This window comes from Lampris incognitus, chromosome 1 (genome assembly GCF_029633865.1).
Source record: "Lampris incognitus isolate fLamInc1 chromosome 1, fLamInc1.hap2, whole genome shotgun sequence".
In the NCBI taxonomy this organism is placed as follows: domain Eukaryota; kingdom Metazoa; phylum Chordata; class Actinopteri; order Lampriformes; family Lampridae; genus Lampris; species Lampris incognitus.
This window is the reverse complement of record NC_079211.1, coordinates 146,835,868-146,862,816: the sequence shown is the minus strand read 5'-3', so window position 1 is coordinate 146,862,816 and position 26,949 is coordinate 146,835,868. Positions and strand designations below refer to the sequence as shown.

Genomic DNA, 26,949 nt, shown 5'->3' with positions numbered 1-26,949 from the left:
TCGAATCCCCGCGTTACCTCCGGCTTGGTCGGGTGTCCCTACGGACACAATTGGCCTTGTCTGCCGGTGAAAAGCAGGATGTGGGTATGTGTCCTGGTCGCTGCACTTGCGCCTCCTCTGGTCGGTCAGGGCACCTGTTCGGGGGGGAGGGACTGGGGGGAATAGCGTGATCCTCCCACGTGCTACGTCCCCCTGGTGAAACTCCTCACTGTCAGGTGAAAAGAAGCGGCTGGTGACTCCACATGTATGGGAGGAGGCATGTGGTAGTCTGCAGCCCTCCCCGGATCAGCAGAGGGGGTGGAGCAGCGACCGGGACGGCTCGGAAGAGTGGGGTAATTAGTTGGGTACAACTGGGGTGAAAAGGGGGAAAAAGTATTTAAAAAAAATACATAACACTTTAGTATGGGGAACATAAAAAACTTAATTACTAGTGAATTAGTAATGATCAAGATGTCACTTTAGTATGGGGAACATATTCTGAGTAACAAAAACTTAATTTACAGTAATTTAACACTATGAACACTTGTAGTTAAACTCGTAGTTAATGGCTAACTGGTTGTATAATAAGGCCATGCAGAATAAGGCATTAATAAGTACTTAATAATGACCAATTAAGAGCCAATATGTTGCTAATTGGCATGCTAATAACCACCTAATTAATGGAGAATATGTTCCCCATACTAAAGTGTTGCCAAAAATGGATATATATCTACTACTACTTTCGGCTGCTCCCGTTAGGGGGCACCACAGCGGATCATCCGTTTCCATTTCTTCCTGTCTTCTGCGTCTTCCTCTGTCACACCAGCCACGTGCATGTCCTCCCTCACCACATCCATAAACCTCCTCTTTGGCCTTCCTCTTCTCCTCTTCCCTGGCAGCTCCATATTCAGCATCCTTCTCCCAGTATACCCAGCATCTCTCCTCCACACATGTCCAAGCCATCTCAATCTTGCCTCTCTTGCTTTGTCTCCAAACTGTCCAACCTGAGCTGTCCCTCTGATATAATCGTCCCTAATCCTGTCCTTCTTCGTTACTCCCAGTGAAAATCTTAGCATCTTCAACTCTGCCACCTCCAGCTCCTCCTCCTGTCTTTTCATCAGTGTCACTGTCTCCAAACCATAGCTGGTCTCACAACCATCTTGTAAACTTTCCCTTTAACTCTTGCTGATACCCTTCTGTCGCCAATCACTCCTGACACACTTCTCCACCCACTCCACCCTGCCTGCACTCTCTTTTTCACCTCTCTGCTGCACTCCCCGTTACTTTGGACAGTTGACCCCAAGTATTTAAACTCAAATGCCTTTGTCACCTCTACTCCTTGCATCCTGACCATTCCACTGTCCTCCCTCTCATTCACGCATAGGTATTCCGTCTTGCTCCTACTGACTTTCATTCCTCTTCTCTCCAGTGCATACCTCCACCTCTCCAGGCTCTCCTCAACCTGCACCCTACTCTCGCTACAGATCACAATGTCATCCGCGAACATCATCGTCCATGGAGACTCCTGCCTGATCTCGTCCGTCAACCTGTCCATCACCACTGCAAACAAGAAAGGGCTCAGAGCCGATCCTTGATGTACTCCCACCTCCACCTTGAACCCATCTGTCATTCCAACCACACACCTCACCATTGTCACACTTCCCTCATACATATCCTGCACCACTCCTACATACTTCTCTGCAACTCCTGACTTCCTCATACAATACCACACCTCCTCTCTCAGCACTCTGTCATACGCTTTCTCTAAATCTACAAAGACACAATGCAACTCCTTCTGGCCTTCTCTATACTTCTCCATCAACATTCTCAAAGCAAACATCACATCTGTGGTGCTCTTTCCTGGCATGAAACCATACTGCTGCTGCTGATCATCACCTCTCCTCTTAACCTAGCTTCTATTACTCTTTCCCAAGTCTTCATGCTGTGGCTGATCAACTTTATACCTCTGTAGTTGTTACAGTTCTGCACATCGCATTCTAAAGAAAAAAAGATGATCTAGATTTTTTTCAAGTTAGTTTTGACTTAGTCCAGTTTAGGTTTCCCCCGTAAAACAGCTCCAGCTAGGGTTAGAGGTTACCCTGTGATTTTAGGGCCGTTTTTATTTGATTCCCACTGGGGTCTTGACTTGTAACCCGGTGCAACAGCTGAACATCGTGACGGACCCTCAGACGGCCTTGTGCTGGTACAGTCCCCCCCCAGAGTTGGTCAGTGGGGAGGACACAGCCCGCTGGTCCCCAGATGGACAGCAGAAGACTTCCGGGACGGAGAATGAATTGAAGCAAAGGATGACTTTTTTTCTTCATCTCTCAGTATCAGGAGGACATGGAGACATTCTTTTCACGTTGTGCGGATGGACAAGGCCTGAAGGTTAATGCCATGTTCCTTAATTTATGACCGGGAGGGTCATGGATGAACTTGTGTAGATTCACTAGTTAAGAGGAATCTGAGTCTCGCCATTCAGTACTGTTACGTGATGTTAGAAAGAGTGGATTTGTGGTGTTGGTCCGACTAAAACTGGACTTTTAAGATACATGTACACGTGTTGGCCCGGCTGAAATCCTACTAAATCGAATTTCTCGAAGTGGGACAAACACACCTAGATAACGCGGTTGGGGATCTCTTTACTCTGGCATGTATACGCTTCAGTTGGCCCTGAACTGGCCTCGGCGTGCTGCGCATGCGCCATAGTTCCCACAGCGGTCTTTCACACGGCGAGTGCTAGAACGAGAACCACGCATTTCTGGACAGACGGGGAGACAAACGTTATGTTGTATCAGCTAAAGGAGTTGAATAACCTAAAGTACATCGCTTGTATGTGACGCAACAGGTCAACCAGAAGTAAGGTCCAATAGCAACCAGATGAAAGGGGGGGGGGGCATATCGCCACCTACTGTACCGGGGTGGGACACACTTCTGTCAATAAACCGATTCTCCCCCGGTTCTTGTGTACTGGGACAACGACGGTGGTCCAATTACATGGCCTAATCGAGCTACACCCGTAGCTCCACTTAACTGTGCATGTAAACGCATGAGTGCTGCATTAGCATTACTGCTACCTGACTCCTGTATATGATGTTCACATCACCAGCAGTGTTATACAGAAATACATATATTTTCTTCCTGCTCGTCATGGCGACACTTCAATGCTGTCTGTCTATTCTTGTCAATAGCTTGTGTAAATATCCAGATCCTGGCGATTCTGTTTTTATCTTATTGTACACACCCATGTATGTTCTGTCATTCTTGACACATCAGAGAGCGCTGCTCTCGGGTGTTTTTGTTGTCAAGAATATGGACATGTTGCTGCAGTTTGTAGGGGAGTCGGGAGCTGTGGGAGATGCGGGGAGGACAACTGCAGTGTGGAGGAGTGTAAAGTTGAGAAGGAGCAGCAGCACTTTGCTTGCAGTGCAAGGGAACTCGTGACACAGCGTCAGCACAGCATCCAGAAAGGATTAAGGAAGAGAAAGTGAATAAGATGAGAGCAGAAATGAGATTGCTGTACATCAAAGCCACTAAGAGAACGGAGCGAAATGACGAGATGGTGGAAGTGCAAAAAGAACCGAAGCAGAGAAGGAGTGGCGCTGACCAGAATATCTGCAGGGTCAAGAAAAGGTTTTTGGCATTCATTGCCGTGGCCATGAATTGCGCTGCTGAAATAAAGGGGAAGTCAGAAAGAATCAGGATGGTGCCGGACGCTGCCAGGAGCTATTTCAACGTTTTTGACACATCTGGAGAAGATCTAGATCAGGGGTGGGCAGTCCGGTGTGAGTGAAGGTTTTTGTTCCAACCAAGCAGTTACACACCTGTGTCTCCTAATCAAGTTCCTCAGCAAAGACTCTACTGGTTGACTAGTGGGATCAGGTGTGTAACTGCTTGGTTGGAACAAAAACCTTCACCCACACTGACCCCTTCTGGATAAGATTGCCCACCCCTGATCTAGTTGTGACACTGTGGGAGGGATTTGCATCAACTCAGACTGGGTCTGGGTTGTAGAATGGTGGTGCAGCTGTTAGCACAGTCGCCTCACAGCAAGAAGGTTTTGGGTTCGAGCCCCGGGGTAGTCCAACCTTGGGGGTCGTCTCGGGTCGTCCTCTGTGTGGAGTTTGCCTGTTCTCCCCGTGTTTATGTGGGTTTCCTCCTGGTGCTCCGGTTTCCTCCCACAGTCCAAAGACATGGAAATTCATACCAAGTATAAATATCCAAATGTGCAAATGTGTCCGGGTAGTGAAGGAGTGCACCAGAGTGCTGACTGCCATTAAGCACATCAACAGAAGGAGACATAGAATCTTTTAGTCGTCTCAACAGGAGCCCTGAGGCGGCCTGAGGACAACAAGTCAACCTGCCCGTAGAGTGGATGGTCCTGGCAGTCCAACACAGCTTTAGGCATCCCGAGGACCTGCCTGTTATAAATGACCCAGCTGGCCTGACTGCTGCCTGAGGTCTTACTGGTTTTAACAAGACCGCCAAATCTGTTCTTATTAGGTCTCCAAACCAAGCAGCGATACAAAAGGTTAAAACGGATTCGATGAAACTTCTGTAAAAGACAATCATTGTCTTAGAAGAAATGCTGAAAGAGTTTTTTTTTTCCAGGGAAGAAATTTGTAATTTGTGGTATTGGGCTATATAAATAAAAATGGACTTGACGAGACCTTTTTAGAGGTAGCGTCAACGTGGGATTCAAAACACAGCTTGTTATCAAGAACAACACGTGTAGCTCTCCACCAGGTCAATGTCCACACCTTTTACAACAGCCGGCAGTGGACTTGGTAGTGACTTTCTGAAAGAAATGGTACTTTTTTCGTTTTTGACACAGTTAGATGGAGGAAAGACTCATCACACCAAGCCACAGTCATCCACCGCTGGCTCCTGATCCTGTTCCTCCACCGGCAACAAAAACTGAATCGTCAGCAAACTTTATGATGTGTCTGTTGCTGCGGAACCCAGTAGTGTTCTTTTTTATCATTACCTTCTTTTTGTTCAAATAGATAGAGATTGATTGATTAATTGATTGATTTATTGATTGGTTGGTTGGTTTAAATGAGAGATGGTGCCCATAATTTCTGTCATTTTATAGAACATATTACACCTAAAGAGATCATTAAATCCATAGACTGGAGTTGGGGGGAGGGGCTTCAGATTTCCTGCTCAGAATATTTCTCTCTTATTCTGTGAAATTGGGTTGCAGCCATGCGTTGAATATTAGTTTTTCTCTCATTTAAGATGGGCAATGACTTACCCATTATGCTTTGATTTTCGTCTTTATTGTAAGCAACAAGTCCTCCAACCCATACGACTACATAGGTCATCCCACGGGATCGTTTCCTAAATTAGCGCCTCCTACCGGTGGCAGGACATATGCCACAGATACTTTTCGCCTCTGTTAATTGTGGGTTTTTATCTACTTGTTGACATCCATTGTACAACGCACTGACTACAGAATATGTAGTCAGTGCGTTTTTGTGTTGTTTCGCCGTCTAGTATGGTAACTAAGATTGTTATTGGCAGCCGACCGCTAGAGGTCGCTTAACTTTCAAACGTAACTATAGCGCTATAAGCTGCTATGGGGTCGTTTTTTTGGTGGAGGACAGTCTCAACGCACACTGTTACTCGTGTTTGTCTTCTTTTTGTTTTTCTCTAAGAGGTTCGTGCATCACGTGTGATGCCCTTGTTGTTGTATCGCTGGTTTGTGGTTTTTAGTATCGGGACGCTGCGTGTTTGCGTCGTGAAAAGCGCGTGTTCCGGTTTAACCGGGACCACTTCCGGAGGTCCGCGACGCGTTGTCGTTGCCTGGCAACAGCGTGTGTTCGGGTTCCCCCCTCCGCGTTACGCTCGACTGTTGGTAAAATAATGAAAAGAAAGCGAAGATAAAAGGAGAAAAGCTGGGAGAAAAGGACGCCCGAGCGGAAGAAGAAGACATGTCCGACGCTAAAGGGAGGGAGTTTTATTTGTCGCGAGTCCAAAATTTAGAGAGTCAGCTGGAGAGGTGAGGCTTGCGTTTTGATTGACAGGCGGCTTTTGGGAGGGGGCGGGGAAACAACACGGAACGTCGTTATAATCTTGCCTAAATTATCAGATCGTTTCCGTGTCCGTGTAAGTAGATGCCTCATGGTTTGATTATGCTTTGTGAGTATAGTAAGTTGACTAAGGTGGTCAGCGTTTGGGGTACTTTATTGTTATAAAAGGTGAACAAATTCACTTTGCTTCTTCTCTTGCTGATATGCTGCTCTGATTCTTCTTCTCTGTCCCAGCATCTGCCTTCACAGACCCTCTCTTGCCCACTAGTGGATAGCCCGGTATACTACAATGAATAATATAAAAATTAATCAATACAACGCAAACTTTTCATTTATCTGCAGACCACATTTGTAACCCCGTGATGTGACGGCTAGAATATATTCAGATACCTGACAGTGTCGAATATTCACACCTATTGTATACACACCTGTCATAGCTGTCATATGCATTCTTATCATATGTACACCTGTCACATGTATGCCTATAAGTTTGCAAGAATTGGGCTGTACCTGTCCTTCTCTTGGTCCTCCAGAGCTCAGCAGAAATATGAGGAGCTGGTGGTGCAGAAAAACAAGTTCTCCTCCCGGTACAAGTCTTTGCAGGAGGACACCAAAGACATTACCGAGTATCTGAAACACTCCTTGAAACAGAAGGAGGATGAGCTGGCTGACCTGTCGGAGCGTCTGGTTCGTCTCCAGCAAACCAAGGAGCGTCAGATTGGATCTTTGGAGCTGCAGCTCAGCCAGCTGCAGCAGGAGTCCGAGGAGAGGATGGACAAGCTCTGCTCAGAAAACAGGACACTTGGTGAGAAGATGGTGGACTAAGATTTGCTTTAATCCGCCTAAATCACACTTCAGTCCCAGAGGGCTTTAACATCACATTGCACTCTGCGAAGGATGAGTATTGAATAAGTGACAATGCAATCCTTAGAGCCTCATTTCAGATGAGGGAAAAACTCAACAGCAAAAAGGGAGAGCATCAGAAGAGCGATTCCTCCTCCAGGACAGATAGAAAGCACTATATAAGTGTAATGATGATGATTATTGTTATTATTATTATAGACATGGACTAGGTGCTGCATGGACAGAGTAGACAAGCAGGAGCAGACTCACAATAACCTTTAATGAGGCACTAAATGAATACATAAGTTTTATCAAAACAGTGTAGCATACATTGAACTGTCAATATATATACTATGCACACCTTGCCGTTGAGCAGTGTGTTTCACCATGTGATAGAGCACTTGAATGAAGCACTTAAACTCTACTATCAAGGTTAGGGTTCAATTAGTGAGACCACACATGAAAACTGAACGCAGTCTTGGTAGTCTATTCCATAATAAAAACCTCTTCCGAAATCTGTTTTATGGGATAAACAAAACAGAGGAGACTGCCCTCCACCAAAAAACGACCCCATAGCTCGTTTGTACAAGTCCTCCAACCCATACGACCACATATAGGTCGCATACCCTCTAATATGACCCACAGGAACGTTTCTTAAACTAGCGCCCCTACCAACGGCCACAGATACTTTTCGCCTCTGTATATTGTGGGTTTTTATCTATTTGTTGACATCCTTTTTACAAAGCCTCATAGTAGACAGGCTAATAAAGGTGAGTCGTCAGTAAATAGTGATTAAAAACAACTTGATAACAATAGAATATGTAGTCAGTGCGTTTTTGTGTTGTTTCGCCGTCTAGTATAGTAACTAAGATTGCTATTGGCAGCACGACCGCTAAAGGTCGCTTAACTTTAAAATGTAACTATAGGTTGTAATAAACTGCTTGTACAAACGACCTCTGGGGTAGTTTTTTGGTGGACAGTCTCTGATGCTCTTTAAAAAAAAGGTGTGCGTTGTATTATTCTGAAACGTGAATACTGTGATTCATATTAGTTCCTCTGTCTCTGATGTGGCCACTCATTATCTGTGTCTGATTTTACCACCTCTGGTCTGATTAAATCCACTGCACCTGCTGCTCTTCTCTCCTGCCCAGCGGAGAAGCTGGCCGCTCTGGAGGAGTTTCGGGAGCAGAGGGAGAAGCTGATGGGAGACTTGTCGACTCTGGACAGACAGCTGGCTGGTGAGAGGAAGGAGCACAGTACCGCCATCTACGAGCTGGAGTTGAAAGCCGACCTGGACAAAGACAGGTTTGTTACATCACTCTACTGTTATGCTGGACTAATTTAAAGCTCAAATCTGCAACGTTCCTCCATTATGTTCTCCATGTGCATGATGGAGTCAGGCTCCACAACACTACCAGTCATCTTCACCATGGCTGGAGACTCTCTCCAGTCTCCGTCTGCTACTGTTGAGATGTTTTGACCAGGTAGGACGAACACTGGTGCGGCAGTAAACACGTTCCTACTGAAACAGGAAAAAAGAAAAAAAGACTGAAACATGATGTTGATGTGTCCATGACAACCAATAAGACTGTACAACAATGTTCCCATATAGTGTGACCTGACGTAGTCTGTAATACATCAGACTGTCTGCGTTAGCTTTGGTCCCAGGATCCATGTTTACAAGAGTAGGGACTGTTTACTGCTGAGCTGATGGCACACCATTCACAATGGCTCCTACACCTGGTTTGTAGTCCTGCTACACCTGGTTTGTAGTCCCAGAAAATCAGAGTCAACGGGTCTGTTTCTCTCTGCCTCCTACATCAAGCTGTTCTACTGGAAGACTGTCTGTATCTCCAACCACCGCACCACCTCCACCTTTCACATGGAGAAAATAATGACGTATTAATCTGCGATTCACTTAGATCAGCACCTGTGACTTGTTCCGTATTCTTTACATTTTAGGTTGGTTTTTGGGACAAACACTCGGAAAGTCAGCACGTTTCCCCAGGAAATAGGCTTTCAAACCGTTGAAATGTCTGTTTTGTAATTCATTCTCATTGCAAAAAACTTATAATACAAGGAAGATGAGAACAGGTGGATTGAACTAAACGTTTGTCTTCAAAAATCTGGGTGCTTAGGGGGCGTTCAGGTAGCATGGCGGTCTATTCCGTTACCTACCAACACGGGGATCGCCAGATTGAGTCCCTGTGTTACCTCTGGCTTAGTCGAGCGTCCCCATAGACACAATTGGCCGTGTCTGTAGGTGGGAAGCTGGAAGGGGGTTATGCGTTCTGGTTGCTGCACTAGCACCTCTGGTCGGTCGGGGCACCTGTTCGGGGGGAATGGCGTGATCCTCCCACGCGCTACGTCCCCCTGTCGAAACTCCTCACTGTCAGGTGAAAACCCAGATAGCAGACACATTTGGGCCTAATCTGGGGCACTTTTGGTACTTACGGCTCAGTTACGGCACTGGCAATTGTTGTGTGGGCCAGACGTGGCCCAAATGTCATAAGCCGGACCTCACTTGGGTTACGGCAAGTGTTGTGTGGGCCAGACGTGGCCCAAATGTAATGAACCGGGCTTGACTTTGGTTACAGCACATACTATGTGGGCCAGATGTGGTCCAAATTAATGCTGTGTGGGCCAGAAGAAGCCCGAAAGGTGGCCCTGTGGCTGAGTTGAGGCAGCCACACTCACCCTGAGTCAACGCCGTCATTCAAGGCCAAATGTGGGCCGTAAGATAACTGCAGATGTGGGCCATATTTGGGCCAAAGATTCTTCGCTGTCTAGGAGAAGCGGCTGGCGACTCCACAAGTATCGGAGGAGGCATGTGGTAGTCTGCAGCCCTCCCCAGATCGGGGGTGGAGCAACGACCGGGACAGCTCGGAAGAGTGGGGTAATTGGCCAGATACAATTGGGGGGGGGAAAGGGAGGGAAAAAAAAAGAATCTGGGTGCTTGTGTTTCATCATATAGAGACATACACGGCAGGCCTGCAGTCGCCCTTACCTTTTCTTTTCTAGTTCACTTGTAATTGACTTTCTGGTTTAGATTGTGGATCTGAAACCGGAGTCAGTTCAGATGTAAATGGTGGCATTGCGTTCAGAGAGTTTACACAGCTGACATGTCAATGGCGAACTTGGGTTGTCTCCTTTATTTTATTTTAAACTGCAAAGCTCTAGTCCGCGGTGGCGTAGCGGTCTAAGCATCGGCTTTGTGTCGATGCAGTTGCCCACTGGGGATCAGGGTTCGCGCCCCGGTCTCATCATATCCGACTATGGCCGGACTCGATGAAGCAGCAATAATTGGCAGCGCTGTCTTCGGGGGTGGGAGTCGGCTTGTGTTCGTCACATGAGTGCGTCTCTATGTGTGTGGGGAAAAAGCAGTGGTTCGGCCTGGAGTCACCTTGTCACGAAAGTGGGGAGGCGTCTCCTTCGAGACTGCCGGCCGGAGAGATGCAGTTGGCGAACGCATGCAGTACGAGGGTGGGGGTTTGAATTAAAATAGGAATCGATTGGCCACTAAATTGGGAGAAAAAGGGAAAAATCATAAATAAATAAATAAATAAAGCTGCAAAGCTCTTTGGCCCGTTTTTCAATCATGTTTTATGACATGACGGACGGCCCACGCTCCTTGGCAGGTTGGAGGAGGAGATGCAGAGGCGCATGGCAGCGAAGGAGGTGGAGCTCCGGGACCAGTTGGGTCGGCAGATGCAGGACACGACGGCGCGGGCCATCCACGAGAACATGGCGTACCGGGTCCAGCTGGGCCAGCTGTCCGAGCAGAACTGCGCCCTCCTGGGGGAGAACCGTGCAGCATGCAGCAAGGAGCAGCAACTCCGACTGGAGGTGGAGGTTTTAGAATCGATCCTCAAGCAGATAACCCGCCAGAATCGCAGCCAGCTGAAGGTGTGTGTGTGTGTGTGTGTGTGTGTGTGTGTGTGTGTAACATGCACGGATAAATAGACTCGCTAGCTAGCTAATGGGTCGGCCCCTTTAGTCAACTGGTTAACATAGTAGGAGACCCGGGTTCGCATCCCGGCTGCGTTGGTTCCCAGCTGCCCCCCTGAATTCGCTACATGTGTGCGCACATGTCACGTCAATGTCGGTGATTGTGGCAATGACTCGTATTTGCTAGTCATATCATTTGCTAGTCATATCATGCTAATTTCTAGTCATGATATTTACTGGTCACATTACGATCTTTATCAGTCATGTTGGGCAGGAGAGCAGAAATATTATACATTTTACCTTTTGTTTTGATGCATGCTCAATAATCCAGGTAAGGAAATCCCAGGACGTTGAACCAGTTCACCTGGACACATGGTGTAGTGGGAGAAACTTTTCATCACTGATCTAAGTGACTTTGTCACTCTTGGCTGACTGCAGGTATCCCCGCCCTTATGAGTAGCAGAGTTGCATAACAACCAAAACCGCCGCTCTGTTAGAAATGCGAATTGCCGTGACCATTATTTAGACTTGCAATGGCCACGTGTACAATTCACAGAGGTTGGGGAATGGCTACAATCACAGCATTGTAAGATGGTGACAGATGTACACTTAGCCCCCCTTCCTCGGTTCAGGGATGGTCGTTCCCTCTTCACATAGACGGCCTCTTTGACTCCCCGTTCAAACCAGTGTTCCTCCCTATCAAGGATGTGCACATCTTCATCCTTGAAAGAGTGGCCACTGGCCTGCAGATGGGTGTAGACTGCGGAGTCCTGGCCCAGCGAGGTAGCTCTCCTGTGTTGTGCCATCCTCTTCACCAGAGTCTGCTTAGTTTCCCCAGTGTACAAGTCACGCCACATACAGAATCACCACTCGTTTATGCTGTGGCAGCTGTTGTCCTTCCCTTCTCTTTGATCAGCTGGTGCACTGTTCGGGCGTCTTCCTGGCTTTGACAAACGCCCAGTTAGGATAACCACACTTAACCAGGGCCTGTTTAATGTGGGATTTCTCCACTTCCCCGGCTGCTGTGTCGGTGGGGACGTTGTCAGCTCGGTGGTACAGCGTCCCGATGACTCCTAGTTTGTGCTCCAGTGGATGATGAGAGTCAAACACTGGTCAGTATGTGTTGGTTTACGGTAAACATCAACAGTCAAATGTCCCCCATCACCAATTGCAATTTCACAGTGTAAGAAGGCTAACCTGTCATTTTTCACATCCTCCCTGGTGAACTTGATGTGGTTGTCCACAGAATTAATGTGGTCGGTGAAATGTGCTACATCCTGAGTTTTAATTTTAACCCAGGTGTCGTTCACAAATCAGAACCAATGGCTAGGTGGTGTCCCTGGATAGAACATCAGAGCCCTCTTTTCCACTTCCTCCATATACAAGTTGGCAACTATAAGTGAAACTGGGGAACCCATACCGCACCCATCTTTCTGCCTATAGTACTGCAGTCTTTTGCCTATAGTACTGTAGTCTGCTGCCTATAGTACTGTAGTCTTCTGCCTGTAGTACTGCCCCTAGTATGGGAAGTACGTGGGCTTAAGAGACAGCTTCAGGAGCAGACAGTGGTCAGTGTTAAGGGTGGTCCTGTTGCTAAGGTGAATCAGATGAACTGATTTAACTTTCTGGTATTTTACCTTTTAGTTGTACAGCACCACAGACTTCATTGAATACATGATATTAGAAGAAGTAATCCAACTCAAGCCACATGAGCAAGGATATGAAGTTTAAAATAATTCTTCTGGAGGCTGGAAAGTCAGTCTGGAGACTACATTAGCATAATAATTTTATTCACCAAAACCTTCTGACATGGCTCTACCTCCCCTCTCCACTAGGTGGTGCAGCAGCTCACAGAGAAGTGTAAGCAACAGCAAACGGAGCTAGAGAATCTTAGCTCCGCCCACGAGGAACACCAGCTGCTCCAGACCAAACACCAGGGCCTCCTGGATAACATAGCAACGCTCAGGTGACTGTCGCACCACACGGTCCTTAATGATACTCTGCTCAAGACATATTTACTGTCTGTCTTCTACTGTCATTGAAGCCACAGTCCTGCAGATTTACAGACACACAAATGTGCTTTTTGATGCTTTCTATTGCTGGCATATTTAAAACGATGACTAATCCATAAATGTCCAAATCTTGAACACGTTGGTAGGACTTTGCAAAAAAAAAAAAAACGGTTCCATGGGGAAGGTGATGACACAACAGGACTGGTGACTCATTTTCATTTTGAATGGATCTCTGGGATTGGTCAAACACCACTGCAGTACCTAGTATCACCAGTGGTGTCAGTAGGGTCAACAAAAGCAGCGATATTCAATGCGGAAACAACTTGAAACAAATATCTGAATCACCTCACCGCATCATGGGAGGCCATAGTGGGAATGAAAGCCTGTATTAAATTTTGATCTTTGTCATTCAGCAATGTTAATAGCCACGAATCAAAGCAAATCAGGCAAACCAATGCAACATAAATTAATAGAAACAAATGTAAAAAAAAAACCTTGAGTTTGCTACGATTGCTGCGTAGTTCGCGGAGGAAAGAGTGTGAGCTGTCTTACATTTTTTGATTTACTAATTTGCAGATGCTTTGATCCAAAGTAATTTATCGGAGAGTCAGTAATTAACAGATAATTCCTGCTGCAAATCTGTGGCGTAGGCAGAAATCACAGTGTGGGTGGGCACAGAGAAAATCAGGTTCTGAATAGGTTCTGAAACACAAATGTTAACCAAAATAGGCCGTTGCAACTATACTTGCCTAAATGCACCACGGTTTAATCATACAAGACTCATACATCATCAGAGACACCAAGACGAACATTAACCACATCACATAGCCTGGCACAGCGGCCACATATTCACACACACACAGCTGACAGACGCAACGGCATCATTAATCAAGCATATGGATAGAGGTACACACAGGGCCGCTGACACCGGGGGAACACCGGGGCAGTTGTCCTGAACTCTGGGTCAAGGGAGGGTCCAACTCCGACAGCTCCCGTCACTGCTGCCACTTCGTCAGCCCTCAGAGCGCACAACCACCAACGCCGTATAGTGCCGCCGGAGCAGGGGGACCTGTGTGAGCTCGGTTGAGATTGAGGTCCAGACTAGAAAAGAGGTTTACACACACAAGAGTTGGGTGGTGACATCTGAAATCAATGCACATGTCTTTGGTTTTTGTCACATTCAATTCTAAAAAGGCTTCTTTACACAAATTCAAAAAATAGTTTAAAGAAGGACCATGAGACATTTCAGCATAGTTCAGCAGGCTCACTATAACTGTATCATCTGCAAACTTTACAATGTGATGGTTGTCAAACTCACTATGACAGTCATTGTCATAGTGAGTTTGACAACCTGTGGCCTCTCTCCCCGGTTACATAATATGTAACCAGGGAGAGAGGCCACAGCCTTAGGGGGAGCCAGTTGATGTTCTAGACCAGGGGTCGGCAATCTATATGAGCCCATTAACACGAGCACATGGAGAAATTCAATAAAAAAAAAAGTTTAATAAAAAATATTTTCCATATAAAATATAGCCTAATGGTGAACTAAACGAATGATTCAATTTAAATTAATACTAAAATAATTAATTAGATTCAAAATACACCACTGTTTTTGACAGCAAGACTGTACACAAGTGACATAATGTATCATGCCCCTCCCCCTCCCACTGATCTGCCCACGAGCGCAGCATCACAGCAGTAGTGACAACGTAGCATAGCTAGCTAGCTTTCTGTTTTGCTTTATGTCAAGAACTGACGATGGCAGACACAATATTATCTAACATTCACCTCTTTCAGCGGTCTTGGACAAACGAATTCGGGTTTATTTCATGAAAAGACCGAGCCGTGTGTACTCTCTGCTGCGAAAGTGTGTCGAACTTAAAATGTTAAACGTCATTTCGAAACAAGGCCTGAGAAAAAACATCAACGGCTGATAAAGCTGAATCAACCCAGAGGGCAGTGGGCCAGTACGGGAAGCAAAACAGCGTGTTTACAGCCTGTGTGCCGCCAAGAAGCAAGCTACAGAGGACAGTTATGAAGTCGTACAGTGCATTACTTAACATGGGAAGCTATTCTCCGATGGAGAGTATGTAAAGGAGGCTTTCCTCAGCAGTTCGCAGGTCATATTTGATGGGTTACCAAACAAGGACACAACCATCAACAGGATCAAAGAAATGGGGGGGAAAGGGGGAAGGACCTACCAGGGCCCAGAAGGGAGCGGGGCTTGGGAAGCCTGGAATTAAAAGTTTGGTTTAGTTTGCAAATGTTTATTTCTACCTAATTAGTGTCATAACTTCAGTTAAAATTGGCTCAACACATCGGTTGAGGGACTTAAAGAAAATAGTGGAGGCTCTCTGAGGCCCCTCACCTCTCTCTGAGGCCCCTCTCACCCCTTAACAAAAGGTGCAAAATGGTTTAGTCCACCCCTCATGAGCATCTCTCAATGCAGCTCATCTAGTCCTGTCGTGAGTGACTGCTGATACAAGCATGAGCTCAGAGTCATGTCTTTCCCAAAGAAAGCAAAATCTGGGTTCCAGAAAATAAAAAAGGAAAGGAAGGGAAGGCAAACCGAGAGAAAACAACTGTTGAGTAATTTCTTCCAAAAGAAAGGTGAGCTAGGAGCTTTTAAAAGAAAGGTGGCTAGCTAACTCCTACTACCACTGTAAATAATATACAGTATGCTAGAACTCAAAAAAGGGAGGCGTGAGAGACAAAAGAGGAAAGGGGCCCACAGAGACTGCTTATTTATAGGGCCCAGAATTTTGTGTCACACCCCGGCGCATTACAGACATGGCTGAAAACGTAAGACACCAGCAAACTGGGATTGAAAGATGCGTCAGTATTCAGCATAGCTCTTGACGAGAGTGTGGATGTAGACAACATTCTGTGTCTTGAAGTGGTTACCAGATGTTGCGACAAACAAGAGTCATACTAAATCAGTAAGATTGAGTTAATTTTCTTTATGTGCCCCAGTAATTTTCATACATTTGCGCTAATAAAGTGTGTGTGTTTGTGTGTAGCGCAGATCTTTTGACGGGGAGACGAGCAGCAGCAATAAATCAATAAATAGATAAATGCTCATTATGAAAATGAACTGGCACTTGGGTCAAGGCAAGTCAGTTTTATTTGTATAGCCCAATATCACAAATTACAAATTTGCCTCAGTGAGCTTTACAGCAACACAGCATGCTGTGTGTGATTTTTTTTTTAAACTTTGTATAGTGGCACGGGATATCCAAAGGGTTGCCTACCCCTTTTCTAGACAGTCCAGAGAGATGTTTATTTAGTCTCAGAATCTGTTTGTGAGGAAGTCCAAAATCTAGCTCAAAATGTTGAGTCCAACCCAAAGCGTTCTGTGAGGCGGGGCTGTGTGGTGTTGCAAGCAAATGAAAAGTCCACAAACAATAATCTAGCATGGTTTTTACTACCCTGTAAGTGCTTGTATATGAAGTTGAGTAGTTATAGTAGCTTCCTGCAATCCCTGTTGGTTCGAAATGCAAATTGTAGAGGGTCATATTATGATATTGTTGGTCATATTATACCATGATATTTACTAGTCATGTTCGTTCGTCTTCAGTCATATTATGATATTGTTGGTCATTATCATACCATGATATTTACTAGTCATGTTCGTTCATAACATTTATTAGTCCCATTACAATATTTACCAGTCATATTATTATATTTAATGGTGTTATGGTTTTGCTGGTCAAGTCATCATCATTCATTCATTCATCATCAGCTGCTTTTCCGGGGTCAGGTCATGGTGGCAGCAAGTTTAGTAGGGCACTCCAGACGTCCCTCTCCCCAGCAACACCCTCCAGCTCCTCCTGGGGGATCCCAAAGCATTCCCAGACCAGATTGGACATGTAGTCCCTCCAGCGAGCTCTGGGTCTACTCCGGGGTCTCCTCCCAGTTAGCCATGCCCGGTAAACCTCCAAAGGAAGGCGTCCAGGAGGCATCCTAATCAGATGCCCGAACCACCTCAACTGGCTCCTTTCGATGCGAAGGAGCAGCAGCTCTGCTCCAAGCTCCCTCCGGATGTCCGGTCTCTTCACCCTAGGCTAAGCCCAGGCACCCTACAGAGGAAAATCATTTCAGCCGCTTGTATCCGTGATCTCACCCTTTCGGTCACTACCCAAAGCTCATGACCATAGGTGAGGGTTGGAACGAAGATTGACTGATAAATTGAGAGCTTTGCCTTCCGGCTCAGCTCCTTCTTCACCACAACGGTCCGGGACAACGTCCGCATTACTGCTGATGCTGCACCAATCCGTCTGTCAATCTCTCGCTCCATCCTACCCTCACTCGTGAACAAGACCCCGAGATACTTGAACTCTTTCACTTGAGGCAACAACTCATCCCCAGCCCAGAGGGAGCAATCCACCATTTTCCAGTAGAGAAGCATGGCCTCAGACTTGGAGGTGCTGACTCTCATCCCGGCCATTTCACACTCAGCTGCAAACTGCCCCAGTGCACGCTGGAGGTTGCGTTCTGATGAAGCCAACAAAACCACATCATCTGCGAAGAGCAGAGATGCAATTCTGAGGTTCCCACAACAGACACACTCCTCACCTTGGCTGCACCTTGAGATCCTGTCCATGAATATCAAAAACAGAATCAGAGACAAGGGACAACCTTGGCGGAGTCTGAAAACCACCGAAAGCGTGTTTGACTTTGTGCCAAGAATGCGGACACAGCTCTCACTTTGGTTCTACAAGGAGCGGATGGCTTGTAGCAACTGCCCCTGTACCCCATACTCCTGCAGTACCCCCCACAGAGTGCCCTGGGGTACATGGTCATAAGCCTTCTCCAAGTCCATAAAACACATGTAGACTGGCTGGTCAAACTCCCATGCTCCCCTCAGCACTTCCGCAAGGGTAAAGAGTTGGTCCATTGTTCCACGGCCAGGACAAATCCGCATTGTTCCTGCTGGATCCGAGGTTCGACAATTGGTCGGAGCCTCCTTTCGAGCACCCTAGAGTAGACTTTTCCCAGGGAGGCTGAGCAATGTGATGCCCCAATAATTGGAGCGCACCCTCCGGTCCCCCTTTTTGAATATGGGAACCACCACCCCAGTCTGCCACTCCACAGGTACTGTCCCCGATGTCCACGCGACACTGAAGAGGCTTGTCAATCAAGACTGCCCAACAATGTCCAGAGCCTTCAGCATCTCAGGGCGAATCTCATCCACACCCGGCGCATTGCCACCGAGGAGCTTTTTAACTACCTCAGAGACCTCTGCCAGGGATAAGGGTGGGGCTTCCCCTGAGTCTTCAGTCTCTACCTCCTCCACTAAGGATGTGTTAGTCAGGTTCAGGAGCACCTCAAAGTGTTCTTTCCACCGCTCGACAACATCCCCAGTCCGGGTCAACAGTTCCCCTCCCCGGCTGAACACAGCCTGAGTCAATCCCTGCTTCCGCTTCCCGAGTCGTCGGATGGTTTGCCAAAACTTCCTTGATGCCAACCGAAAGTCCTCGCCGAACTCCTCCCACACCCGAGTTTTTGCTTCCCTGACCACCGAAGCGGCAGCCCTTCTGGCCTCCCAGTACCTGTCTGCTGCTTCAGGAGACCCCTGGGCCAACCAAGTCTGAAAGGCCTCCTTCTTCGGCCTGACGGCTTCCCTCACCGCCGGTGTCCACCAGTGGGTTCTTAGGTTGCTGTCTTGACAGGTACCAATGACCTTATGACCACAGCTCCTGCCTGCCGCATCTACAATAGAAACTGGTCAAGTCAAGTCAATTTTATTTGTCTAGCCCATATCACAAATTACAAATTTGCCTCAGGAGGCTTTACAGCAACACAACAGCCTGTCCTTAGACCCTCGCATCGGCTAAGGAACAACTCCCTAAAAAAAAACTTTAACAGGGAGAAAAAATAGGAAGAAACCTCAGAGAGAGCAACGGAGGAGGGATCTCTCTCCCAAGATGGACAACGTGCGATGGATGATGTGTTTACGCAATTTACACAATACAACATTGAAATATGATAACAGAATTATAATGGAATTATAAGATATATGAAGAATATGATGAGGAGGATGCCAAGCAGTGTCCAGATGCCACCAGAACAGCGCAGGACCTGAGCCACGTGACCAGCATCATCATGTAGACAACACAAAAACAAAAAACACATTAGTCACACATCTGAGTGACAGAAGGATATAACATTGAAACAGGATAACAAAATTATATGGAATTATGAGATATATAAAAAGAAAATGTGATGAGAGGGATGCCAAGCAGCATCCAGGTGCCGACCACCATCACCATGGAGACCTGGGAGGACAGACTGCACGTGCACCCAAGGGAGACTCACATCACACCATTCACACACACAGAAGAAGAGAAAGGAGAAGACATCATTCAGAGAGTGAGAAAGGACATATGAGAGAAGAGAACAGTTTGCAATAGTCAATAATCTATACTCTATAATCTCGTTGGCAGAACAGTGGTTGGTAAATTCATTGAGGCAGAAACCAACCCGTCATACAGTACAGGTTGCGAAGCACTCAACTTAAAGGCAACTAATTGTAGGGTAAGGCAAAAAGATGAGTTTTAAGTTTGGATTTAAAGGACTCAACAGACTCTGATTGTCTGATTGCAGCAGGCAGGTTATTCCACAAGAGCGGGGCCTGATAGGAAAAGACCCTGCCACCAGCTGACTTTGAACTGAACTTGAACTTTGATTTGAACTGGAGACTACTTAATCTGCAGTCAAATTCTCTACCACTGAGCTATACTCCCATACTGTTGTTTGCAGTCAGGACCACAATTTGACGCTGAAGGAATGCAGTAAAAGAGGAGTGGAGGTGGAGCGATTGGGGGTGGAGCTAGAAGCAGAGAGAAAGAGGGGGAGTCATCTGGAGAGAATCATCAAGGAAGCAGCCTCTGCTGTCAAAGAAGCCCTCAAGGTAAATGACCAGTCCGGCCCACATGTATGAGTGACTTCCATCCAGGGAACGTCTGGTATCACTGTAATAACAATAACAATAATAATTATAATAATGCATTTTATTTATACAGCACTTTTCAAAATACTCAGATGCTTTACGTATGATAAAATAAATATAAAAGCAACACACCAAAAGTGTAAAACGCACATTAATCACACATTAAAAACAATTCTGAAGAGGTGAGTTTTGATTATTGATTTGAATATATACAGATCGGTTCAGTCTCTGATGTGTTTGGGGAGAGAGTTCCAGAGAGAGGGAGCAGTAACAAGATAAGATAAAATGTACTTTATTAATCTCTGTAGAGAAATTCATCCTCCACATTTAACCCATACCAACACACACTGTAGCTAGGAGCAGTAGAAAGCCTTTGTACAGCGCCCGAGGACCAACTCTAGTTCTTCTTGCCATGCCTTGGTCAAGGGCATAAACAGGGGTATTAACCTATGCATGTCTTTTGATGGCGAGAGAAAGCAGGAGTAAACTTGAGGAAATCCATGCAGATACGGGGCAAACATACAAACTCCACACAGAAAGGACCTGGGACAACCTGGAGTTCAAACGCAGGACCTTATTGCTGTGATGCAACAATGCTAACTGCTGAGCTACTCTGTTCAACACAGCCCATTCGGTGCAACACAATCCAAAAATTCCACTGTCCACAGGACGAAAGCCAGCCAGGATGACTGTCAGAACTGCCGGTCTGCATGGGCTAGCTAGTTAGCTTAGCCTGCCCTGCTTGCATCCTGTCAGACCGCCTTGGTGTTTCCCCTTGGGTGCAGCTCCGGGCAGGGCCGTGGTCCCTAGGCCCACAGGATGCAGCAGACCAAGCTCTCAGCTGATCCGACACCAGTTCTCCCAGCCATTAAACGGCGAAAAAAAATTCAAAGATCCAGATAAAAGATTCACACGATGACGCAAACGTAGACGCAGATGTAGACGTAGACAAAGACACTGCATAGCTGGTACAGGGTGAGGCCGCTGCAAACGTGAGTTCGCGCTGCCATCTTCCCACACCGGAAGTTAAGATCATAATAATAATAATAATAAAATCACCTTATATTGAACACATAGAGCCTGCCAACATGTAACCATGTCTTTGCAAAGCACAAAAAACACACAATATATTCCTGATATTTTGGCATAAATAAAGCTTTAGGACATAGATTGCTTTATTGTGGGAATGTTAGAAAACTAAAGAATTATGATCACACATAAGCAAACGCGTTCTGATAGTTACACACATAATAAAGCTCAAGTATAAAGAATAAAGGACAAATGCTAAAGACAGTTATCAGTAGAATTTGCCCTCAGTAGTGTAAGTAGCCTATTATGGAAATGTAAAATTATGCAGAATGTATTTGGCTATGTTTTATAAATTACCAAAAGAAAAGAAATAATTTTGCACAGTGTCATGGATCAAGCAAGCAGGCACGAGGAGCCACGTGTTTTCATCAAAATAAGGGTTTTACTTTCCTTTTAACCCTCTATTCCACCTCTAGGTCTGTCAGGTCGTCTGACTTGGGACCCCTGGCAGTCCCGTGATCTAAACTTAAGCTCAGCTGTGACTGCGCCTTTGCGGTTGCTGCCCTAAGACTGTGAACAGCATTCCCCTCTCTATAAGAGCTTTCCCCTCCATCGACTCTTTTAAGTCCTGGCTCAAAACTTATTTTAATTTATGAGCATTTGAAGCCCCCTGATGTGGCTGATTTTTGGCTGTGACTATGTCCATGTGTTGTTTATTTGTGCCTACGAGTTATGTCAGGAATCAGGAACACTTTATTTGTCATTTCACCTTATGTACTTGTGCACATAAAATTAAACGAAATGCCGTTTCCCCCAGCACACAGCACTTCAACATACAGACAAAAACACATTCAAGAACTACAAGAACACACATATTCAAACTAACACATGTATCCAAACTAATAAATATATATATATATATATATATAAATCGCTGTCCAAGGGAACAAACGCCGGCCAGGATGACTGTCGGAACCACCGGTCTGCATGGGCTAGCAGTTAGCCTAGCCTGCCCCAATTACACGTCCTGTCAGACCGCCCTCCGTGTTTCCTCCTCGGGTGCAACTCCAGGCAGGGGCCGTGGTCCCTGTGGCAACCGGACGAAGCAGACCAAGCCCTCCCAGCCAATCCAGCGCCAGCTCTCCCAGCCAAAAACCCTTGACACACCTCCCCCTACTCCACATGACGACATCAAAAACATCACAGTCAACGCCAGGTGAGGCCGCTGCCAGACCGCCCTCGGTGTCATCGGAACTGCCAGTCTGCATGGGCTAGCAGTTAGCTCAGCCTGCCCCGCTTCCGCATCCTGTCAGACCACCCTTGGTGTTACCTCCTCGGGTGCAGCTCCAGGAAAGGCCGCGGTCCCTGGGCCCACAGTGCAACAGACCAAGCTCTCACAGCCAGTCCAGTGCCAGCTCTCCCAGCCAACAAATGAAGACTAAAACTTAGACACTGACATAGACAAAGACACTGCATCAACAGTACTGGGTGAGGCTGCTGCAAATGTGAATTCATGCTGCCATCTTCCCACACTGGTACTGGGTGAGGCTGCTGCGAATGTGAATTTGTGCCACCATCTTCCCACACCAGAACGGAGTTTTTTGCCGTGTTGTCTATGTTGGTGTTTCTTGTATGGTTAACATAGGTTGTTTTTAAATGTGCTCTATAGATAAATTTGACTTGACTACCCAAAAACTTCAAAAAAGATACAAATCAAGACTATCAAGCAAAAGTTCTGGGCCCTAAAAGAGGTCAGCTAAAACAGAACACTATTCGAATAAGCTACAAGTTAGGACTGAACTGAACGAACTCGCCTAACTAAATGACACACAAGGGTAGCTAGTCTACTGAGTGACCCGCCCAATCAGACACAGGGGGTGAACAAAACCAACACATCAAACAAATAACTTAAAAAAAACACAAAAACCCACTTTGCTCACAAGTCCAGTAAGTTTAACAGAAAACCCAATGACTACAAACTATACATAATTTTAGTAAACTACAAAATCAGACATTAATTTGCCCCCCCCAATGCGGCATGAGTTGGTACGCGCTGGAACCGACATCCGGTATTCAGCAGCACTGTGCCAGCAGTCTCATCTTTTGCAGCGCCAAGGGAAGGTGTTCCAACCTCAGCAACATGGTAACTCAAACAAGAAACCATTTATTAACACAACTCATATGGAACTCAACAGCAATAATGACATCACAAAGTTACTAAATGTGTTCACCCCAATAGAAACTAATGTCTTGTCAAAATGCTAATAATGCTAAATGGAAAATGTGTCGCCTGGTTTACTATAAATTCAAAATTTTTTAAATAAATTTATATATAAATATAAATTATCCCCATGCGGCCTTACTGCCATGGCAATTGAGCCAAATGAATGGAGTGACGTCTGTATGTGTCCTCTCTCCTGTTCCGCCCCAGGTGGTACCAGCGGAGGAGGCCTCTGAGGCCGACGCCATGGCCCGGAGGAACCGGATGATGCAAAGGCTGCTGGCAGTTCTGGACGGGGCAGCCGTGCTGGGAACGGGCCCCACCTTGACCGATTTTATCCCCATGAAGAGTCAAATATCGCAGCCACAATCCTCAGGCCCAGCTGCTGACAGGTAAGGGACTCCCAAATATCAGGACAGTGCTGAAATTAATCCTGCTGATGTTTCATATCCAATTTAGAATTCAGTTGCTCAGTTCTGTACAGGCTGTTAAACCAGATGTAGTTTGTAATTACCCCCCCCAACCCCCACTTTACCAAAACCAAATGCACCCCTGTAAATCCAATCCCAGGTCTGACCCCACGTTGTACATCAAAAGGCCCAGATCTGCCACTATTGGTGAGGATAGAGGAGGATGGGCAGAGATACAGCATTTTGACCAGTGCATTAAAGAAATCCCCAAACCCAAATCTTTCAAGTGTTTCAAATATATAGGGCCACTCTATCTGGTCAAATGCCTTTTCGGTATCGAGGGACAAGATGGCCGCTCCAGAGTCCCCGACCTGGTTGGTATATAAATTGTTCAGAAGCCTACGTACATTGCAAACTGAGAATCTACCTGGGATAAACCCTGTTTGGTCAGGGTGTATAATTGACGAAATATGCCTCCCCAGTCTGTTAGCTAATATTTTTGTTACCAACTTTTGATCACAGTTGAGGAGAGCGATGGGTCTATAATGTCCAGGTTTCGTTTCCTCCTTACCTTTTTTTAACAAAATGCATGTATTTGCCTCATATATGGACTTAGGAAATTTGTTATTTTAAATCGGCATTGATGGTTGGCGTGGCAGCTGCCAAAATATGATCCAAACAGACTGGAAATCACCTACACCCCCCTGCTTTCAGAAATGGCTCAATGAAATGATCATAATTATACAGATGGAGGGAATACGCTTCCATAAATCGAAAGCACCCAATAGATTCTTGAGCATATGGGGTCCATTCATTGTCTATCTCAAGGAAAATTTTTTTTAATTGCAGTCTGTAGTGATGCAACCCAGTACTCTTTACCTTTTATCTGTGCTCTTGTAATACCTGACTGTGTAATTTCTTGAAAACTGCTGTGAACCAAGTTATATTATATACCAAAATATCTGGCAGCTTTTTTTTGTTGTTGTTTTTGTTTTTTCTCTGTTAATTTTTTTTATTTTGTTTTATCTTGTTTACATGTGTCTTGAATATAAAACGGAAAAACTTAGAAATAAAATATATTAAAAAAAACAACAACGTATGATCCCAATAAAAAAGGAATATAATTATGAATGAATTATGAATAGACTTTCCCAGGGAGCATCACATTGCTCAGCCTCCCTGGGAAGGTCTACTCTAGGGTGCTGGAAAGGAGGCTCCGACCAACTGTCGAACCTCGGATCCAGCAGGAACAATGCAGATTCTGTCCTGGCCGTGGAACAACGGACCAAATCTACCCTTGCGGAAGTGCTGAGGGGGGCATGGGAGTTTGACCAGCCAGTCTACACGTGTTTTATGGACTTGGAGAAAGGCTTACAACCGTGTACCCCGGGGCACTCTGTGGGGGGTACTGCGGGAGTATGGGGTACCGAGGCAATTGCTACAAGCCATCTGCTCTTTGTAGAACCAAAGTGAGAGCTGTGTCCACATTCTCGGCACAAAGTCAAACACGCTTTCGGTGGTTGTCAGACTCTGCCAAGGTTGTCCCTCGTCTCCGATTCTGTTTGTGATATTCAGGGACAGGATCTCATGATGCAGCCAAGGTGAGGAGTGTGTCCGTTTTGGGAACCTCAGAATTGCATCTCTGCTCTTTGCAGATGATGAGGTTTTGTTGGCTTCATCAGAACGCAACCTCCAGCGCACACTGGGGCGGTTTGCAGCTGAGTGTGAAATGGCCGGGATGAGAGTCAGCACCTCCAAGTCTGAGGCCATGGTTCTCTACCGGAAAATGGTGGATTGCTCCCTCCGGGCTGGGGATGAGTTGTTGCCTCAAGTGAAGGAGTTCAAGTATCTCGGGGTCTTGTTCATGAGTGAGGGTAGGATGGAGCGGGAGATTGACAGGCGGATTGGTGCAGCATCAGCAGTAATGTGGACGTTGTACCGGACCGTTGCGGTGAAGAGGGAGCTGAGCCGGAAGGCAAAGCTCTCAATTTACCAGTCAATCTTCTTTCCAACCCTCACCTATGGTCATGAGCTTTGGGTAGTGACCGAAAGGGTGAGATCGCAGATACAAGCAGCTCAAATGAGTTTCCTCCGTAGGGTGTCTGGGCTCAGCCTTAGAGATAGGGTGAGGAGCTCGGACAGCCGGAGGGAGCTTGGAGTAGGGCTGCTGCTCCTTCGCATCGAAAGGAGCCAGTTGAGATGGTTCTGGCATCTGATTAGGATGCCTCCTGGCCGCCTTCCTGTGGAGGTTTACTGGGCACAGCCAACTGGGAGGAGACCCCGGGGTAGACCCAGAACTCGCTGGAGGGACTACATGTCCAGTCTGGCCTGGGAACACCTTGGGATCCCCCAGGAGGAGCTGGAGGACATTGCTTGGGAGAGGGATGTCTGGAGTGCCTTACTTATCTTGCTGACACCGCAATCTGACCCTGGAGAAGTGGCTGAAGATGAATGAATGAATGAATAATTATGAATGCATGTATTTGTATATGTGTGGTGTGAATTGTAGATATCTATCTATATAAGAGATAAGAGGTAGTTTGATATTTACACACACACATCCTTGGTTTACATTGTGTTTAGTAATACAGGGCCGTTGGGGAGGTCTGGTGCTGGTCTGTCCCACTTCCGGACCAGAGGTCTGGGTCTAGTACCACGGCAGACGTCGAACCACTTAACCACCAAAACCACCGACCTGAAGCTCCACAGGTCTGATGTGTGAATCTCTGCCATCTGTTAACGCAGGGTGACTTTGGCTGAATTCATTGAAGTTATTTTTGTCCTTATAGAAATTGACCTTCTTTCTGACCTTTTAGGAGAGAAGGATAATTAATTTAGGCTGAATAGTTTATTAGCTTTATTTCAAACGTATGAAGAAACAAAACAACTTCTGTAGAAAAAAATCACCGAACAAGAGAAAATAAATGAATAAATTGATCACATGTCTGAAGAGCAGAAGGACAACGTGAACAAATTCTGACTCCTTTTCTGTGTCTCATCAGATTCATACCGAAATGTCTTATGATTTCATTCCATCAATCAAAGTAAGATGATCAGTTCATAGTGAAGCACTGCTTCGGCTTCATATGCAGCAAGTCAAATACTCGTTTTTAAATCAACTTATTCAACTTAATTATATTTATACTTTGTTTGAGTTGAACGTTGAAACCATTCTGCCTTCATCCTCCTTGTGTTTCAACACAACCTGATTTTCTGTGGTTTTATCTCGTTTCTTCAGAAAGTCAAACCGGAAGAGGATCGATCCAGACAAACCGTCTGACAAATGAAATAAAATGAGAGCTCTTACAATGGGTATTGACGAGTTGTGGTCAGTTCTTTTTTCTCTTCTTTCTTTTCTTTTTTATATCCCACCGGCATTCCTTTAATTTCTTCCAAAACTGAATGCGGCTTCTGCGTATTTGGGAGCACCGTTCACTGCCAAAGGAGGTAGAGGCATGGAGCTGTTTAGTAGAGATGGCAGTGGAGTCCCCCCCCCCCCCTTTTTCTCCTCAATTGTATC

At 46.0% G+C, this 26,949-nt stretch overlaps 1 protein-coding gene across 1 annotated transcript; it reads left to right on the top strand.

The window, feature by feature from the left end:
- Positions 1 to 5,858: 5,858 nt before the first annotated feature.
- cfap157 (cilia and flagella associated protein 157) lies at positions 5,859 to 26,182 on the top strand. The gene is made up of 8 exons (XM_056280284.1): positions 5,859 to 5,983; positions 6,548 to 6,819; positions 8,009 to 8,162; positions 10,496 to 10,763; positions 12,641 to 12,771; positions 19,580 to 19,730; positions 23,230 to 23,411; positions 26,013 to 26,182. The coding sequence occupies exons 1-8, from the start codon at positions 5,916 to 5,918 to the stop codon at positions 26,149 to 26,151; spliced, it is 1,365 nt and encodes a 454-aa protein (XP_056136259.1). The 5' UTR covers positions 5,859 to 5,915; the 3' UTR covers positions 26,152 to 26,182.
- Positions 26,183 to 26,949: the final 767 nt, after the last annotated feature.